Raw genomic sequence first — 15,713 nt, 5'->3', positions numbered from 1 at the left:
TGAAGAATGTAGGGTCAGACTGGTGGGTCTCTATATCCCCCCAGACCAGAAAGTCCGAGAGCCAACGGAGAAAATGGTATTCTCAAAATGACTAACACAGAGACAGGGCGAGCACCAGGCTTCAAGCGCAGTCTAGCAGTTTAGTCTAGCGATGACATCAACTATGGAGTCCGCCGACTTGTTCCCACTCTGTTGCAGCTAAAGATAGCAAGATGGCTGTTCGGCCCACTCAGTTATTTTAGGGAACCTCTGAGATTTTGTTAGGGGTAGAGAACCGCAGATGAGCAGTTAAGGAGAGAAATGATTTAGAAAGACAGAGAAGGTGGTGTGGGGGCCGGCTCCGTCCTTGCTCAATGTGCCATCCTCTGAAGGAGACAGGGTTCCAGAATGCTCTCACAAGCCTTTCTATACACGGCCAGCCAGATAGCGACCCACCAGATTCAGTTTGAAAAGGCAGTTGCCACACGTGTCTTCAGGATAGCCATTCAGTGGCTTGGCTGTCCAACCAATATAGTAGTAACACATAGCCAGCAAGCCCTTAGAGACGCAACCTGGTGAAGTAAGACGCATCCCACAGGGAACACACACACTCCACATCTAAGCTGTATCACGCAGCAGAGCGCCAAATAACCTCCCTAACATTTAGGACAATTACTAGTTGAGCTATTCCAGGCACACTTAGGTTAAATGAGGTGCAACCCTGATGTTTAGTTTACCTGTTACCTTTGCTTTTTTGTTTGTTTGTTTGTTTGTTCTTTTAATGGGGTGGCTAGCAAATTTAGATAGAGAAATTTAAAATTATATATACAGCCGTGTCCGTGTTTTGAGAACTCTAGGACTGGGTGCAGAGAGTATGAAAGGGCGACGGGGGGGAGGGGGGGGGTGGGTGGAGGGGGACAAGCCCTTCACAAAAACATAGTTATCACTGAGACAGCCTCCGAAGTCTTGGTTACGATGACAAATGTCCCATAGAGAGATGGATGGGTCTGTAACCCAGGCGAGACTTGGTCAGCACCGAGGCACACAGATATTGGAAAATAATAGTAACCACAATTAATTGAGCACAGGCTTTAAACACAGAAAGCTGTGCTTCCTGGTGTTGTCTGGTTCAGTCTGTCAGGCGGGCCTGGGTCCTAGGGATTATTTTCACCTCAGATGAGGAAACTGATGCCCTGTGAAAGCAAATAACTAATGCGATCTGACCCAGTTGGCTTGGCTACAAGCCCATCCTCTATCATTCTAGGTTCCCACCCGCTGTTGTTTTCCAAGTGTCTTCCTCCCCAAGGATGCGGCATGCGTTAGTGAAGCCACTGTTCGAGACCCGTCACTCTGGCCTTCCCGTCTAACTCTTTGGTGTATGCTGACTTCCCTGAGACAGCCACAGAACTCCTTGATCGTGCATGTTCCGGGCCACATAAACCTTTCAAATATGCCTTTGCATGGAGCTTCAAGATTGACTCAAGGATGGGAGAAAGCACATAACAGGATCCTAAACATGGAAAAGAACGAGCAAGAGGGCAGGAAGTGTACCTGGAATCGTGCATTTGTTCTTTTTCTTATTTAAATACTGCATCCACTGCAGGAACTCTGAAAAACATTCTGGCACATCCTCAAAATCTCTCCATGGAGTTACCAAGTGACCCAGCACTTCCTCTGCTGTATATAGAGAAGACATACACACCCAAACCCTGTAACGTAAGTATATGCACAGCAGCAACTCTATCCACAACAGCCCAAAGTGGGAAAGAGCCCGAGTGTCTATCAGCAGATGGAGGGAGGAAACAAGTCTGTCATATCCACTCAGTGAATTAGTGCTTGGCAGGGAAGAGATCCACATGGTTCTCCTATGTAGGTTGAGCCGGTAGACAAATCTTGAAAACAGGTTAAGTGAGAGAACCTAGTCACAAAGCACCACACGGGGAACGGTTATATTCCTGCGGAACGGGCCCATGCAGAGAGGCAGAGAGGAGGGGCTAATAGGGCGCAGGCATGAGAGAGAGGGCCATGACCGGACTGGTGATGCATGCTAGGTCAGGGGCAGACCAGAATGTTCTCAAACTAGATTGTGGCCCTGAGAACCCTGTGAATACACTAAAAAAACACTAAACTGTATTTTGGAAAGGGGTGGATTTCATGTTATATAAAATACATTTCAAACATATGTTTACAAGAAGTAACATGAAGAAATAGTAGCCTGCTGTGTGTCAAGAAGCCCATCTCTGCAACGAGAAAAGCATTTCCCCTAACTACAGAATATATTGGGAATTTGGGGAGAAGTCACATGACTCTGGCCTCTTTTTCTACCAAGTTCCCACCTTGAAGCTCTGTAGGTTGACAGGCAAGGTCTGGGCATGCTCAGAGAAAATATGGTAACCCCGAGGATGCATGGTCTTCTGTTGTTGTTGCTGGAGAAACATTATCTACTGTACAGGTAACTCTAGCTAGCTAGGTGGTGCTTGTCCAGGAAGAACAGGATTAGAACGTCCTGACCTTCCTCTCCATCACTCTGATCCCTGCCAGACCTCTGGCCAAACACAGCTAATTCTCAGTTGAAGAAACTACAAGAGAAACAAAAGAAACTATTCTTAAAATCAGCAATCTCTCTCTTTCAAGCCTTGGCACTGGCTCACCCTTAGGAACCATCTAGTGGAGGTCTCACTCTTTCCTGTAAGAAAATAGTGCCAGAAACCATAAAACGTGCCAGTCATGTCTGCTGCCACATCATTTAATCCTCACAGTGACTTTTTACCATACAGTGAAGCTGGAGGGGGGGGGGATACTCAGAAAAAAGATGGCATATACCCAAGTGTGGTTATCAGGGTCTCAAGAGACAGTCACCATAGCAACACGTTCAGATAGGTATCACTGTGACCTTCATTTTATAGAAAAGAAAAATTGGTCTCAGAGAAGTTTAGCAACCTAAAAAAGGACACACAGCAAAAAAAAAAAAAAAAAAAAAAAAAAAAAAAAAAAAAAAAAAGTAGTAGATCAAGGGACTGGCAGTAGAAAACAAGTAATTACCCACTAGGTACTGTCGATTTCTCCTAAAATTAAGACATTTGTCTGTAGTCTTGAAATTGCTTAGTTGTAAGTATACAATAAGCAAAAGGCATGAGGTACCCATTCTAATAATACCCACTTATTGACAAAAGTTTCAGGGCAGAAGTAGATAAAGCTCTAAATCATATGCAAAAAAAAAAAAAAAGGATGAACTTTGATCCCACAGAGCCTTTAAGTAAGTCACTAATGACCTTGCTCTGCCATCCCAGGGGCAGGCTTTCCAGTCCCATGACAATCTACCCCTGTCCTTTTTATGCCCAGGGAGCCATTTTGCAAACTGCAAAGAATCACTATCTCTGAGATGCCAAGCAGGCAAAACAAAGACACTCTGGCCTCACCTCATCCCCCAAGACAGTAAGTGTCCTCCAGCATCATATTACAGGGCTGCAGGAACATGTTTTGCCGGTCTACAAGGGCTGATGAAAAGGCACCCTGAGAGGGTCACTGACAGGAAGCTCAGGACCCCTGTGTTTATCTTCACCAACTGTGTTACCAGGTCCCTCCACACCACCTCAGTGAGAGGACAGGATGGATGGAGAACCAGTGCTTTCCTCTAACCCAGGTGAACAAGACACGAGAAAGGCATGCAGATATTCTGGGTGAAAGAAGGAAAAAAAAAAGGAGGCATGGTTGTCTGTACCCTTAACCCCAGCTGTGGGGTGCAGAGGCAGATGCAGGTCCATTTGTGAGTTCAAGGCCGGCCTGGTATACATAACATATAACATATTCCAGGGCTATACAGTAAGATCCTGTCTGAAGGAGAAAAAACAGTCAACCCTGGTTATATTACAAGTCTGTGGTTAGTATGAGTGCGTGTACGTGTGTGTGTGTGTGTGTGTGTGTGTGTGTGTGAGTTCAGACATTACATTACCACCTCCATATAAAAGATTGAGGCTCAGCTTTCCTACGGGACACATGTAAGTAGGTCTTGATAGAAGCCAGGGGCCTGTGAATGATTCTGACAGTAACGGTGTTCCGGTGCTCACAGCTAAGCCTGACACCTGAGTTCCTTCTCTGGGGCCCATATCATGAAAGACGAGAACCAGTTCCTGAAAGTTGTTTTCTAACTCCATACATCTGTCATGGCCCTCCTCTCAAATAAACACATAACCTCCCCCCTCACAAATAAACACACATGTACACTGAAAATAAAATGTTTTAAAGATGCAGGGGCTCTGCTTTAAAAACACCCATGATTTTGTGTTTACATATGGTCAATATCTGGGTTTGGGTTTGTTTACTTTTCAGGGGTATTTTTGTAATTTTGCCAAGAATGTGAGGAAATTTTTAGATATCAACAGCACACAGAGGCAAAGCCTCCAAAAGGCCGAGCCCCAATTGGGAGCTGAATCCTAGAATCCCAGTAGGTCTCAGAGTCTCTGGAACTACACACACAGCACACTAGTCTACACACACAGCACACTTGTGTGCACACACAGCACACTCTGAGCTCTGTCAATTCCAGGCTAGTGTTCTCCCTTACACATGACCACTTGCAGAGTCTCCACAAAACACTGTCTCTCAAGTTCAGTTCAGGTGAGAGAACAAATAACACACCATGCCCCTCAATCTCTTTGGAGAAGCTATGAGCAGATCAGATGCTAACCAGCTCAGATGTCTGGAAACCTACTTTCAAGGGATAGAAAGACACTGAAATGCCTGCAGACGAAGACATGACTCGCCTCCAGGTCACCCGACACTCTGTCAGAGTCACACTGCTGGTCCCCCAGCATGCATGCATCACGCTAAAGCTAGTACCGCATGAGGGATGGTTATGGGGTGACGCTGTCTTGCGACATCTCCTTCATTTGCTGTTCTTTCCTTTCCTTAGCCGATTCTACCTGGCATGCAGCCTGAAAAGACCAAATTCTCAACTCCTCAGATGTCTTTTGCAAAAAAAAAAAAAAAAAAAAAAAAAAAAAAAAAAAGGTTTTGCAGTTGCCAGGCCTTGAAGGCAGCTTCTCTAATACTCTCATGCAGCGGGAAAGGGACCCGATGGGAGGCTGTTCCAGACTGTCTACAGCTATTTCAGTCCTGTTCTTCTCAAGGAACAAGGTCACTTGTGTCTTTTGAAGTCATACACAGCTTCCTTCCATAGTCAATTCTTAGCTCGAGCACACACACACACACACACACACACACACACACACACACAGGCAATGTGCATATCTCTAGTTCTTCATAGGGTAGGGAAAAGAAGTAAATGCCCCATCATGTAACTTGTTGTGGCTTCGGCAGGCAGAATGGGGAAGGGTAGGAATGAAAAGGAAAATATGGTAAAGGGTAAAAAGCAAACCAGACAGCACCAGGAGAGGGGTGTTAATTGGACACAGGCAGAAAGAGAGAGAACAAAAGAGGTTTAAAAAAAGTGGGGAGATTTGGTTTTTAAACCCTCCTCCAATTATTTGATTGAACTCAAGGGCAGATTATACTCGGCGAAAACTTGGCTGAGGAGTGCCAGAGAAAGCTATTAGGTGCTAAAATTAAAATTCACTCATAACTGCAGCTTGTTCACAGGTGTCTCTAGCTCCTCTCTTTAGTAAACAAGGCTCAGTTTTCACCTTTTCCAACTTTTAAACCTCTGTGATTTTTTTTTTTGGACAGAGAAGTGTAAACATTTTTTTAAAAATCAAGAAAAATGTTCAGCATTTATTAGATATTCTGGGTCTTTTGCACCCTCCCCCCAGAAAGTCAACTCCTACCCTTCATGCTCAAGCAACCCATTTTCCAGCCCACATAGGCCCAGGCCAAACTCAGCCTATCCCCAGCATGTCAAAGAACAAGTAATAGTTCTTTAAAAGAAAATGTCATTGTAAATGACACAAATTCTGTATTAAAAGAATCTATGGTCCCAGACTGAACATACAGCTAAAAGCCAGCTCTATAAAGTTGGTTGCTGTGGCTCTCAACAGGGCTTGCATGAGGCCGACTGCAATTTGCTACCTGAATGTTTTTTTTTTACCTTAGCATTTATATTTAAAAAGCATGAAGTATCAAAATAAACACTTCCCCACACTCTAAAGCAAAACACTCAAGTTCATCTACTTTTCAAAAACCCCAAAGTAATTTCTGACTTAAATACCCATCAATCAACAATAATTCACTTAGTGCTGCCTTCTCTAGGTACTATGCACGTGTTTTTTGTTTTTGTTTTTTAAGTACCAAAAGGTTGATCAGACATCTTTGCATGTTTTCATATTAACCTCAATCTCCCAACTAAATCAATAAAACCCCAGGAACAAAAAAGCAGCAAGCCAACACACACACACACACACACACACACACTCATGTACACACCTAAGATCCTTGCCAGACCCCTGCCTAAGCAAGAGCCAGGGAACACAGCAGTGAATACAGAATGTCCTCCACAACACTTCAAGTGACCCTCAGAAACACTCAGCCCATGCTGTGGGTCTTGATAGTCCCAATAAGAAAAGTTCCCAGACAACAAAGCTGCATGTGAACTGCTCTTTTAGACCACTGTTTTACTAGAGACAGACAGACAGACAGACAGACAGACAGACAGACAAGGGCACTGAAAGACTTGTGTAACTTTACAGACACTTTGCATTCCCCCAGAGCATCAAAGGTTTGGAGACGCACAGGCAGCCCAGATCCTGAGCACATAAGTCGCGCTGCTTGGAAATAAAGGCTCCTTTGGAACACAGTACTGTCTGGTCTACCACGGACACCGAGGTATGTTCCATCCCCACAGATTCCCAACACTCAGCTGGGAGAATAAACGTGAGTTCCTGCTCCCCCCACTCAGGGGTCCTCTCCATGGAACACCGTTTCGTACCCCCCTTCACACAGGAACCATCACCGTAATTACATTACTTCATAAACCATCCTTTAAGACCTTCCGTATCAATAACACACAGAACTTTAAATCGGATTATTTTTAAGACTCCAACCATATTCATACTGACAATAAATAAAAACAAGCAAACAAATAGACAGACAATATCTTCCAACCATTAAGAACATTGTTTTGGCCAATTCCACAATATCCCCCTCCACCCCCCCCTCGCTGTAGCAGCATTAATCAGGGGCAAAGTCTTTACTGCACACCTGAATTGGATCTCTATTTACACCCACCCACTTTGATCTACACTACCTCAGCAGGTTTAATTAGGAGATCAGAATTGAACACTTGGGCCATGATGTACAAGTCGGTGACCTGACTAGTACCCTTCCCATTAAAAATGTATAATGCAGTGTCTTTAAAGAGAAACTCTCCTCCAGTCCCTTTATTCCCAATTCCTTTTGGTTGGGACTCTACATTTCATGAACCAAGATTAGAAAAGACCAAAACAAAACCAAACAAAACCCCAACTTGATGAGACAAAACCCCACAGTTCAAAGTGAATAGCCACAGAAGACTTAAAGAGAGGAGGAAAATTTGGAGAGAAGGGAACACATAGGCACTCAAGCCCCCAGCTTCCTTCTCTAGGCTAATGGAAAGCAAAAGAATAACAAAACCAAAGAACAGACAAACCTAAGAGATAAACTGGGGAAAAGCTCCTTTGATACTGGTATGCAGAATCAATACATCTCTCAAAAGGCGCCTCTCCCGGCTAAAGCGACGAAACGCTCAGCTTTGCAATCCTGGCACAGGCACCTGGATGACTCAGAGGTCGGAGAAGCCTGTCTCAGGTGCTTTGTCTGCAGCGTTCTACACCATACAAGGATCATCCAATAAAGGAGCTGTTTACTAATTTCACAGACATTTGAAAGACCTGAGTAATTACACATTCAATCAACAGTGACCTCCTGAAAAGATTCTTTTTTTCTGTATTAAACAGAGAACTCCAGAGACCTTTGGGAGGAGAGAAATAGGAACACCACCGTCTGTGGCCCCCCTTTTCCCATGTGTAACTATCAATGTATATCAACTGAACATGCAATCATATCTATTGTCACTTTCATTTATGTCATACCCTGGCTTATATGGTTTAGATATGAATTATTGACTGTTACACACCTTGTTGTAAAAAATAAATAAATATATGGGATGGCAGGTACTTTGCCCGGCTTTAAAGTGGGTGAGAAAGTCAGAGACCAGCAGCCATTCCCCCGTTTGCTGCATGCACCCCAGTCCCCCTTTATGTCTTAGCTTCAGATTGCCTTCTCCACCCTTTCTTCTTACAAGGGAGTGATTTCACCCACTTTAGAAAATTAAGGCCTAAGATAAAAAAAAAAAAAAATCAAGAGGACAGTTGCTAAGTGCCCTTTCTCTCCGCATCTGTTGTTTAAGAACACCTCTGATTGATGACTGTGATTTTTTAATTGTTGCTTTAAAATTTAAATGCCCTCCTGGGATGTGTTATAAGTGTGTTAGTCTATGATATGAGGTTGAGAAAGTAACAAAACAACAGAGGGATGATCTCTGGATAATATAGTGCCCTAAATCTAAAGGGTGTCCCTGCTAGAAAAAATAGAGGCCATTCAAAAATCCGTTTACCTCATACTGAATTGCACATTCTACAAAGGTATTCGAAGACACTCTTTTTGAGAGCCTCAAGTTGGTTACTCTGTGTAAATACAAAGAACAAAGTGGCAAAAAGAAAGGAAACAACAGTTTAGCTCTTACTCCCTTGCAGAATAGCGGGAGAGAAAAATGGGGGGTCAGTAATTGGAGACAAAAATATATTCCTTCAGGAAATGGACTTTTCCTTTCATATTTTCCCCCAAAGGCATATCATTCTATAAATTTCCAATCAAAACCTCTGCCTTAGCCCCAATTTCAAAAAAGAGTTGAAACCAGAGTTAAAGAAAACACACTGCTTGAGATCTGCTGTCAAAACTGTTCCCCTTTGGAGAAAGCAGGTATGGACTTTTTTGGTAGCGCTTGAATTCTAAAATGTTAAGGTCCCAAGAAGAATAGGAGAGCTGCAGCTTCAGCGGTTTAACTAGCCAAAGGAAAAGGACCCAAAGGTTGAATTTTCATTCCTACCTGTTTTTTCTTTGATTTCACACAACACATTAAACAAGGCAGGCTTCATTCTGTGGCAGTTTAAAGCATGTTTTCTGCAAGAAAAAACAAAACAAAACAAAAAACAAACACAACAGCTTAGGTGGACACTCAAGATCAAACTGATAAGGTACAGAGGGGACCTCAACATTTAGCCAAAAAAAAAAAAAAAATATTATACACCAAGACTAACTCTATGGCATGCTTCAATTGTTTTTATGACTTAATATACAAAGTCCCACCATAGCAAAAGAAGTAATGGTAATTAGCAGTGAGAGTAGGGATTTAACTACAGAGCAGAAATAACCTAAATTATGCCCATTAGGGAAAGGATTTTTCTTTTCATCTTTCTTTCTCTCCTCCACTCCTTGGTTAGTGGTTAAACAAAAGTGGAATTCTTCAACCAAGAATCCTATAGAAGACAATGCAGCAAGGGCCAAATGCATAGGTTAACAGTTCTATATAATCTCTATAAAGGCCATAGCCTAGGAGGTGTGCCTCTTCCTCTGTGTGTGCGCGTGTGTTTTCAAATTGAATTCATCCATGTGTTCGAATTCATTCTGCAGACGCCCCTGTATTCTCATAAACATAAGATGCTTGAAAGGTCTTGTGAGTAGAACTGTCAATTTATAAAATTTCAGTCCCCAAGTTAAAGAGTATGGAAATGCATTGCCAGGGGGCAAACATACCCAGATGGGGAATAAATTCATTTCTCTGTGTTCACATTATGGCTCTTATGCGCACACGGCTTATTTGCAGGTGTTGAAATTCAATTATTTACAATTAGGACCTTGCACCCACTGGGGAAAAAATAAATACAATTTTGCCTTTTAGATTAGTGATTTACCTGGTTCCTGTGGTTGTGCATGTTTGTACTCGGAATGCACTTGAGGAACAGAACAATGCCCTTCCTTTTAGTTTACTATAGACTCACTTAGCAGAATGATATTGTTTTGGAAACAAAATACTGATGTTATCAGCTACCAGCTAAGGGAATTCTGTTTACTAACTAAATGTATGTGCAAAGATAAGCAGAAACCCCGGGGAACTAAAAACACACTCAATTATTTTTCAATCAGTTTTAAAGTTAAAAAACAAAACAAAACAAAACCCCACATCCTCAAGAGAAGCAGGGATCACAAACATACTCTAGACGGTGTAGCAGGGGAATAATAAACTCAAAATTCAAAATACACATGCACACATCATCTAAAATCTTTATGCCTTACTTTCTGAATTAACAGACATGCACTGCAAATGTATAATTGGGAAGAAAGAAAAAGAGCTTAATGGTCTAAGTAGTTACATTGTTTGAGGACAAAAAAAGAGGTTGGCAACACTGTTGTTCTCAGAAGGGGTTAAAAAAACAGAATTCTCAACCTATTTCAGATCTTTTCTGGGTCTTTAAAAATACTTCCCACTAGTCTTTTTTTTTTTTTTTTTTTTTTTTTTTTTTTTTTTTTCACCCACAGGCCCAAACGAAGGATTGGCAGATCCATCTAGAAGCTTTGCTTCCCCGCGCTACACAAATGGGGTTGGAGGGAGACAACTGGATTTTTTCCCCATCCCCAAACTGCATCTGATGTTTCTCAGCATCTAGGCCATTAAAGTGGATACCCGCTGAGAAGTGTTTGTCCTCAGTTTCACAAAAAGAGAGAGCAGAAATGTAGTGAGGACCCAAGCTCATTGGCCTCTTCCACTTCAAGAGAACTTGTGATCAAGCCAGTTGATCAGTGAGTGGTGTCTGGATGTATTTTTCTGGAACAAAGTTATGGAGAAATCTGTTCCAATTCAAGAGAGAATTGTCAGTGGGAAGCCTGTCCTTTGCCATGCCCACTAGTTTTTCTACAGATAATAACATTCAAAAAGAGGACCAATTCGTTTTTTCAAAAATCTTTCCCCACAATTAAAAGCATGAAAATAGTTGGGGGGGGGGGTTTCTTAACAGTCCCAAGTTTTTCACAAGTCCTAAGCCTTAGCACTTAAGTTTACATGTTCCATGTGTACTCAGCTAAAATGAATGTATTTCATAGCATGTGTGCTCTTAGCGGCGGCCTCTTAGTTTCTCAAGGCTCAGCTTCTCTTACATAAAATACACATTGCTTGTTCTCCACATAATTAAGTCAGAGAAGGTCTAGTTACTCTGTAGTTCCCAAAGCAAACTAGAAAAGTACTTGGAGATTCAATAAGGCTGAGCGATCGTGTAGACATATGTGGCCATTAGATTTTTTTTTCAATCCTTCCTAACTGAGTTGGGCCTTGGGCAAGCTGTTAGTGGCTTTGCCACTTAACCTGCGTTTTCATTTTCAGAGGACTTGCTGTTAAAAAAAAAAAAAAAAAAAAAAAAAACCTAGAGTTGAGAACTATGTATACTTAGGTGGGTTCAGTTAAGGAAAGCCCAATTTCATAATTCTGTCTCTTTATACCCTGACCTACTGAAATACGTAAAAACTATCAGCTTCCATTTCAATTAAGAAGCACTCCCAGCGATCCTGGAAGAGGTGTGGGGCAGAAAATATGCTTGATATTTGTTTCCATCCCTTTATAAAGGACCAAACATAGCTGCCTCTGTCCTGGGAAGGTGAGAGCAGCAACTCAACTCAGACAATAAAGTTAAACTAAAAATCGGAGTCTCTTAAAACTAACAAACAGCCCTCCAAGGCAGAATTGTCTTTCCTTTCTTCCCATTTCCTTTTTCTAAAAACAAAACCGGGTGACTGCAAGGTATTTTCTTACTATCGGACATCTACTATTATAGAGCTACCTTGCGTTTTTGTTTGTTTGGGGTGGGAGTGAGAAAAAAAAAGAAAAGACCAAATAATAATTATTACTATTACCGAAAGGTAAGTGAAGAAAAAAAATCAAACTTGCTGCATTAGCTTAGGAGTCAGGGAATCTGCAAATAAAGTGTTCTTGGGACTTTTTTTTTTTTTTTTTTTTTTTGTTATGTTCCGAAGTCCCTCAACTACAGAAGGCATGAAATGCCGCTCAGAACTTGACAATTATGATACCTTCATACACTTTTTAAAGCTGTAAAAAAAAAAAAAAAAAAAAAAAAAAAAAGTGCCGAGGGCCGCTTTCAAATTAGTTGGCAGTGTTTTCGGCGGGGCTGCGTGTTTTTGTGCATTCATACAAATACCTCTAACAGACTCACACGCACAATATCTACACACAGCCATATCTCGGCACGGGCGATCACACTTTCGATAACAACGCTTCTTTAAATTTTACTCCTCCGCCATAGAGTTGCTTGTCAAAATGAGAAAAGAAACATTTTTAAAAGAAAGCGCTGTGGTGATTCGGTTCCCATTGTTTCCCCCTGCGAGAGGGAGGGAAAAAGAAAAGAAAAGAAGAAAAAAAAAAAAAAACAAGAAAGGCAAAGAAAAGCCTCCATCTCACCTGGCCTGCGCTTCATCCAAACTCTGGTCTGTGATGGTCATAATTTGCTGTAAAATGTCCCCGATGTCCTGCTTCCTCCCGCCCTCCCCTTCGGTCCCTCCGGCCCCATCCTGTAAGTGCTGGGACAGGCCGGGGTGTCCGGCCATCCCGACCCCAGCGTGGGAATGCATCAGCCTCGGCTGCTCGTCCATCTCTGAAGGCTCCGGCAGCCCCGGCTCTTCCTCTTCGGCTCCTCGGCTCGGCGCCTGAGAAGCACCGAGGCTTTTTATCCTTCAAGCTGTCTTCAAATCCTTTTCAGGATAAACAGGGACCAGGGTTTAAAAAAAAAAAAAAAAAAAAAGAAGACCAAAAGGGAAAAAAAAAAATCTCTTTGCCTCTTTAGAGGATGGTGGGAGGATGGGGAGGGGGAGGGGGCGTGAAGGGGTTGCGGGGTGAGGGTGGGGATAAGGGCTGGTGGGGAAGGGTGTTGACTCCAAAAAAGCAAGAAAAATAAACCACCTTCCCACTTGGCGAAAAGAAATCAGAGCTGCCTTTGGGTTTTTCAGTCCGATCTCCTTTGCAAGGCAGAAATGGGCTCCCGGCGCTTAAATCTGTGGCTTAATCCTTTTGCAAATATGCATTGATCGGGAGAAAGGAGAGGAAGGCAGGGGGATTGCAATGCAAACTTTCCCCCCCACCCCCCGCTGCCCCCCACCCCCACTCCGGGCCAGAGTGATCTCAAAGGGGGTGGGCTGTAGCAGAAGCCAGATCTCCCCCAGCCGTGGCGGCAGGCAAAGCCCAAGCTCTCTCCTCCTCCGTGTCTCAGCAAACTCCAGCAGCCCCGTCAGCCTCCTGCTTTTGTTTAGCCCAGGCTCAGGACTCCAGAAACATATACAGAAAAACCACAGCCTGAGAGGAGGAGGAGGAGAAGGAGGAGGAGGTGGAGGAGGAGAAGGAGGAGGAGGAGGAGAAGGAGGAGGAGGAGGAGAAGGAGGAGAGGGGAGGGGGCCGAGGAAAGGGGGGAGGGGGCGCAGAGAGGCCAGGAGGCGGGGGTCAGAGAAGGTAGGAGGGCTTCCGAGCCCCGCCCCCTTCTCTGATTGGTCAGTCCGAAAATGGTCTCCTCCTTCCCCTACTTTCTACCGGGAGCCGCCTCCTCGGCCTCCTTCAACTCCTCCTAGCCCGGGAGTCTTGTCAATCAGAGTTCAGAGGTGGGCCGGGAAGGAGGCGGAGCTATGGCCCAGTCTCCAGTTCTTAAAGGCGCAGAGAGACCTTAGCTCCGGCTCTTGTCTGCTTCTCTTAGGCTGCGTCCTTGAGGAAAACGTGGCTCCACTTAAACGCAAGACTGTAAAATTAACACGAAAGCGCACAGACGGTGTGGATTCCTCTGCCCCACCCCTCGCTCGTCTACGCGGTGACGCCGCGGTAGTAAACTTGGTTCTCTGAAATCTTAGACCCCGGGGAAACTGTTGAGAGCAAAAGTTTGTTATATGATGTAGTTAGTAAATAAAAGCGAGCTGCTAAGATAATGAATAATGGTTTCTAATAGATGAAAGTCGAGATAGTAGCTAATTTGCAAAACCTCAACTCTATGCCAGCAAAGAGAATACAAATTGCCATTTTTGTGGCATAGACACCAGCTCTTGTGGACTTTGAAACCAAATAAAACTCAAGAGAAAATACTAATAAATAACTTTACCAAAAGAAACGAATTCAACGTTTCTCTTCTCCCTGAGGGAAGCTGGTTATTTGGCTTAAACACTTAATAAGGGATTGCATTATCACAGTCTGGTTCTAGTTTTTAATATAGTCTAATAAGCATTAATAACAGGGAGAAGAAGGAAACTGACATTTATTGAATGCCTACTACGCACAAAGTAATTTACTTGGGTTATTGTATTTAATCCCCAAGACATCTCTGTGAATTATGGATTATTATTCTCATTTCACAGAGAGGAAACTCAAAAAGGTTAAAGAATTTGTTCAAAGTTCATAGTATCACAGCTGGAATTCATACCCAAGCTTGGCTCCCTCCAAAGGCCTGGTGGGTGGATGTATAGCAGGCCTCAAATTTAACAGTGACATGTGAACATGGTAAAAGTTACTTGGATGTCTATTGTTTGTCTGCCTTGAAAACAACCTTGAGACTTAGAAGAGCAAATATTAAAACAAGAGGGCTGGGATTAGAAAGAAATAGAAAATAAATGAATTAAGGGAAACCAATAAGGACAAATCCACAAGTTTACCTTGATTTTCCTTTACTTCGGCCAATAGGAGACTATAAATGGGCACACAGTCTGAATGCCCATATGATAAAACAACACACTAGTCATTTAGGAAAGCCCAGGACCTGTTTGGAATATTCTTTTGTGGGGTGAATCCTCCCTTCCCAGGCATAGCTATGGTGCCAAAGGATACTCTCACCCAGCCACTGCCAGCCTCAGTAACACCAATCAGCAGAATGGGAAGCCACCTAGCCAAGCCCTTGGAGATCTTCAAATAGAAGTTTGTTCCTTTCATCAATCACTATGCAAGTGTTTGGCAAGATAAGGAGCCCTGAGGGAAGCACTTCAAAGCAGCTCTTAACATGCTCATTGGCACCACTGGAAAAAGGGCATTCAAAAGTGAGTATTAACTGTGCCGACAAATCCGTATTACTTAATAGAAATTATCTTATTCACACACAATCTCAACTTGTAAACTGTTGATTTAATCAACACTTATCAGAAGTTCAGTAAAACTATATACTTAAGACACATGTCAGTCTCTCGGTGTTGGGATTCTGTAAACCCCACCCCTCAATTACCTGGCAGTAGCCAGGTATGCTCCGCCCCAGTGACCTGACACTATAAAAGGGGCTGCTTGCCCCCTCCTCTCTCTCTTGTCCTCTCTTGCCTCCTGGCTCTCTTTCTCTCCCACCCCATTTCTCCTCTTCCCCTTCCCTTCCCCCCCTCCCTCCAGGTGCTCATGGCTGGCCTCTTCTCCACTCCTCTCTCTCTCTCTCTCTCTCTCTCTCTCTCTCTCTCTCTCTCTCTCTCTCTCTCTGCCTCTACCACCCTCTTAACTCCCCCATGACCTGAATAAACTCTATTCTGTATTATACCTTCGTGTGACTGGTCCCTCAAGAGGAAGAGATTCCCAACATGGACCCCCCCCAGAGGCATCTTCTTTGCCCCCAGGCCTCACCACACCTCCATGAGCCATATGCCCCCCGCTCTCTTTGTACTTCCCCTAACATTGGTGCTGAAACCCAGGTCGTCATCTTTTCACAACATTGGTGCCCTGTGACTTTTCCTTTCAGTGA

At 43.4% G+C, this 15,713-nt stretch overlaps 1 protein-coding gene across 8 annotated transcripts in view; it reads right to left on the bottom strand.

The window, feature by feature from the left end:
- Positions 1-13,024, bottom strand: part of PBX1 (PBX homeobox 1) — a 301,843-nt gene extending 288,819 nt beyond the window's left edge. For 7 of the 8 annotated variants that reach the window (XM_080921772.1, XM_080921776.1, XM_080921770.1 and 4 more), the window contains exons 1-2: positions 12,434-13,022; positions 9,017-9,090 (exon numbers count right to left, since the gene is read on the bottom strand). In XM_080921772.1, coding sequence (XP_080777898.1) covers positions 9,017-9,090; positions 12,434-12,624 — 265 coding nt within the window. In that variant the 5' untranslated portion in view covers positions 12,625-13,022. Of the gene's footprint in view, positions 1-9,016; positions 9,091-12,433 lie in introns of all 8 variants that reach the window. The other variant, XM_080921774.1, reaches the window with a different exon arrangement.
- Between the last annotated feature and the right edge of the window lie 2,689 nt (positions 13,025-15,713).

This window comes from Micromys minutus, assembly GCF_963924665.1.
Source record: "Micromys minutus genome assembly, chromosome: 1".
Classification (NCBI taxonomy): Eukaryota; Metazoa; Chordata; class Mammalia; order Rodentia; family Muridae; genus Micromys; species Micromys minutus.
The sequence above is the reverse complement of the archived record's forward strand: the minus strand, read 5'-3'. Positions and strand labels throughout refer to the sequence as shown.